The sequence below is a fragment of the Salvia splendens genome, chromosome 7 (genome assembly GCF_004379255.2).
Source record: "Salvia splendens isolate huo1 chromosome 7, SspV2, whole genome shotgun sequence".
Classification (NCBI taxonomy): domain Eukaryota; kingdom Viridiplantae; phylum Streptophyta; class Magnoliopsida; order Lamiales; family Lamiaceae; genus Salvia; species Salvia splendens.
This window is the reverse complement of record NC_056038.1, coordinates 25,318,163-25,322,272: the sequence shown is the minus strand read 5'-3', so window position 1 is coordinate 25,322,272 and position 4,110 is coordinate 25,318,163. Positions and strand designations below refer to the sequence as shown.

Below are 4,110 nucleotides of genomic sequence, written 5' to 3'. Positions count from 1 at the left end.
TCTAGTTTTTTTTCCTTTTTTAGGTTTTTAGCTTTTTAGCTTTGTGAGGACATTTTTAAAATGTGACATTTTTTCACGGACAGAGACAGACATATTAGTGGGATATCACCGCATACAAAAGCAATGAGATAATGAGATCTCATCCAATTAACTCGTGCATGTTCTACATTGGTAATATGGAGTAGTATGTTGTCAAATACACGAGATAATTATAGAAAATACTACGATATAAGTGGAATATTTGTTGGTACATATTACTATCATTATTAAAATCAAGATAGAAAATGAAGACACACTATATAAATATTGCATAGAAACAAGAAAGCTTTAATTGTTGATCAACCATCAGAAGTTAACCAACCAGCCTGGAGGCGCAGCCGAAGCTGACCTCGCAGCCGTCGTCGACGACCACCTTGTACTCGTGCACGGGCCTAGTCAGAAACGGCGGCAGATGCACCAGCATATCACACACACAAACATTGTCCACCTCCTTCAGCCACCTGCAGCACTCCTCCTCCTTTTCCGTCTCCACGTGCCCTTCCTCCCGCTCGTGGTGATGGTGGTGCCGGTGTTGGTTGCTCTCCACCTCCCCAGATGGTGTAGGGAGCTGTGCGTAAGGAAGCTGTCCGCACGCACGGTTCACCAATGCGATCTGGGAGACGCAGAGCGGCCTCGGGGGATCCGGGAGCGAGGGGGAGCGGCGGGGGAGCCATTGGGCTTGTGGGGAGGTGGGATAGAGGGTGAGGAGGAGGAGAATGGTGGCTGCTACCAATTTGAGGGCCATCTTTTTTCTTTTTGTTGTTGAAATAATTGGTGTTTTTCTCTTTGTATTTATAGGGTGTTAATGTTGATTGAGTGTTAGTTCACAAGGGTGTCATGGTTCTTGAGTTAGGTTAATTCGAGATTATAGTAAAGATCAAGAAAATGAGGGTCGAATGAGGATTTCATTTTTTTTACCGTTCTCATGTAGTTGAGAATAATGGCACCGCCTTTTCCACCCTTTTTACGATGATGAATGTATAGTAGATTAGTAGTAAAATTAATATATGCTTCTTTTTATGCTTAAGTAAAGAATCAAATGATACAATAAGCATATATATAGAGCAAGAGAGCCTTAAAGATTAGAATAGAAAGTCATTGAATTTTGAGACTCTAGAATATTGTTAATTTTAATTCGCATGCATCTACATATCTATGTACTACTACTATTAAATGGAGTCGATTAAACTGCTGAGGAAATCCAGTAGTCGTCTGTTCCTCTTCTAACTTTTTAATAATATGGTTAATTGGTTTGGAATTTTTTGCAAAATCTGGCATGAGAATATTGATCGATAGATCAAGGGTAAGAATATTGATAGTTTCGAAATTAGGTGTAGATCAAAGGTTATTATCCGTATAAATTTGTCCAATGAAGATAAACGAGGAGGAACATAATATTAATAATGTGACTCTTCACTTTCATCCAAATATAAATCAAGTAACTAATTATCTGAAAAGGTTTTTAAGAGCATCCGCAATGGCGGCCGTTCCGAAGGACGCCCGACCGGCAAAATTATCTGAAAAGGTCTTTAAGAGCATCCGTAATGGCGGCCGTCTCGGAGGATGTCCGACCCGCGTGCCAAATGTCCGCGCGGGACGTTCGCCATTAGGCGAGAGAGGCACGGATACGGACGTCCGCTGCGGACACCGGAGTTCCGCGGCGTTCCAGGGACGTCCGCCATTGCATTGACACGAAGGACGTCTCGATTTTTTATTTTATTTTTTATTTTTTAAAAAACTCTATATATGTTAGAGAGATTTTTAAGGAGTTTCAAACATTGTAAATCAGTCCTTCGACTATCAGAAATTATATTTTCGGATGAATTTTCTACACAACAACTTTGATGGAAATAAAAAATTTCTAAGCTCGACCCCAGCCGGGGGCTCTGCCCCTTGGATCCCGCAACTCGGGGCCGCTGCCCCGAACTCCCGTCTAATCATAATGAATTCAACAAGCGTGCACTCTGCACTTCCAAACTTATATAATGTCTCATTATGACAATATTGATCAATCAAGTCAATCCAATGACACTAAAATAACCAACAATATATACGTCTCGTTGAAGTATGTATTTTTGTTTTAACTATGTATTTTTTTTAGAAATTATGTATGTTTTTTTAATAATTATGTAACTTTTTTTAAAAATAAAGTGGTTGCATTTTCTCCGTATTTGTGTCAAAATTTTAATTCCGTAAATTGTTTAATTTGGTGAATTTGTGAATTTTTATTATTGTGGAAAGTCCGTCGGGATGTCTTTGGGGATGTCCGCCACTGTGCAGTGGTAAGTCCTTATGACGTGGCAGGAGGTGTTTTTGGGATGTCCGCGGGAATGTCCGACGGGACATTCGCGCCACTGTGGATGCCCTAAGGATATGTTAATCGTATTGTAATTAGTATTAATAGTTTCGAAAATCAGGTATAGATCAAAGGTTGTTATCCATAAATTTGTCCGTGGAAAATGAAGATAAACGAGAAGGAACATAAATAATACTCTCTTTGTAGATGAATAGGAGTCCCGTTTTTCCATTTTAGTACGTCCGCGAATAGCGGTTCACTTTTACCATAAATAGTAATAGGGTAACACCTTCCACTAACTCATTCCACTCACATTTCATTTAAAACTAACATATACAAGTGGGACCCCCTGTTCCACTAAGAGCATCCACAATGGATGCCCTAGTGAGAGAGAGTCCTAGTGGTTTCCACGTCAGCATGCCCCTTCTTTCTGCAATGGTGGAGCCCTAGTGGTGGCATATCCATCATCCATTTTTCATTTTAATTTTAATATTATTATTTTCTAATTTTTTTTAATTACTAAAATACTAAAATATATTATATTTAACACCACAAATGCAAAAAAAAACTACATTACTTAATTAAAAAAAACTACATCTTACTTAGCTAAAAAACTACATTAAACTAAATTACAAAATTAAAAAAAACCTAACTAGCCATCTAAATTTAACTTCTGGCTCAAATTCTTGATCATCCTCTCAGTCCTCTGTCGTTTTTCCGGATCGGTTTCCTGATGAAGGCTGTTTAGTGCGTCAAGTATAAACCTATACTCAGCCACCTCGCGAAAAATCACCGAACTCCTCGATCGCTGAGGCCATTGAACTGAGCAGACGGAAGAGGCGCAGCCTGCGTGGGAGCCGATCCAGACGCGACCGCCTTCTCCTTCCCTTTGGCCTGGGCTTTGGCAGCCTTGGTGACAATGGGAGTATAAAAGTAGACGTAGGCATGCCGGAACTCCCTTCCGGCTCAGCGCTCAGATCCATAGGAGATGGGCCGCTGCTCGTGTAACAGCCAGTGGCAGTGTTCTTCATCCGTTTACAGCTAAGGATCCAACCGGTATCCCTCCGTTGAACTTCATCTTGTCCTTCATGATCAGCAAAACGTTGTACATCTTGAAATGCCCGAACTGCGAATGGTACTCAGACATCGACTTCTTGAGGAGATCTTCCATGCTCTCAGAGCTGCCCCTTTCGTCCCTGTTCCTGTTGTAGATATAGCAGAAGTTGTTGACATGGAGCTTGATCCGATCCCAACACTTGCGCAGCTGAACCTTGGCCCGCTTGTACGCCCAACTCGGTTTCACCTCGTTGTATCTGGCCTCAATGCGATCCCACATCCTGGACGAAGTCTGGTTGTTGGCGCATATCGAATCCTCCAATATATCGACCCAACACTGAGCCATCTTCACGTACTCCTCCAACTCGTAGTCAGTATGCCCTGCTGCGTACTCTTCATTGGGCTCGTTGGATGGGAGTGGGACTGGGATGGATGGCTCCTTTTCCTTCCGCGCCATCTTCTTCTTCCTCCTCGGTGGCTTAGGGGAAGGAGGTTGCCCACAACTATGCTCCATGTCCTCAACCCCGATACACGCCGGTGTTGAAGAACGGATCAAACTCATAGTCCGAAATGAAAGAGGATCCTACAGATCCAGGGGTCTCGACCCGGTAGTCTTCGTGGCCGGGCCACCAGGCGCCGCCGCCACTGCTAAACATCGGCATATCATCGTCGACACCATGGGGGTTTGGGAATTGACTCGGATCCATTCTTGAAAGTGT

General features: G+C 42.5%; 1 protein-coding gene across 1 annotated transcript; it reads right to left on the bottom strand.

The window, feature by feature from the left end:
• Positions 1–352: 352 nt before the first annotated feature.
• On the bottom strand, positions 353–784 carry LOC121810615. Its single transcript, XM_042211375.1, has one exon. It carries the CDS (start codon positions 782–784, stop codon positions 353–355), a length of 432 nt encoding a protein of 143 aa, XP_042067309.1.
• Positions 785–4,110: the final 3,326 nt, after the last annotated feature.

Excerpts from the sequence above, each read along its gene's own strand:
- LOC121810615 (XM_042211375.1), bottom strand. The coding sequence starts at position 784 with ATGGCCCTCAAATTGGTAGCAGCCACCATTCTCCTCCTCCTCACCCTC.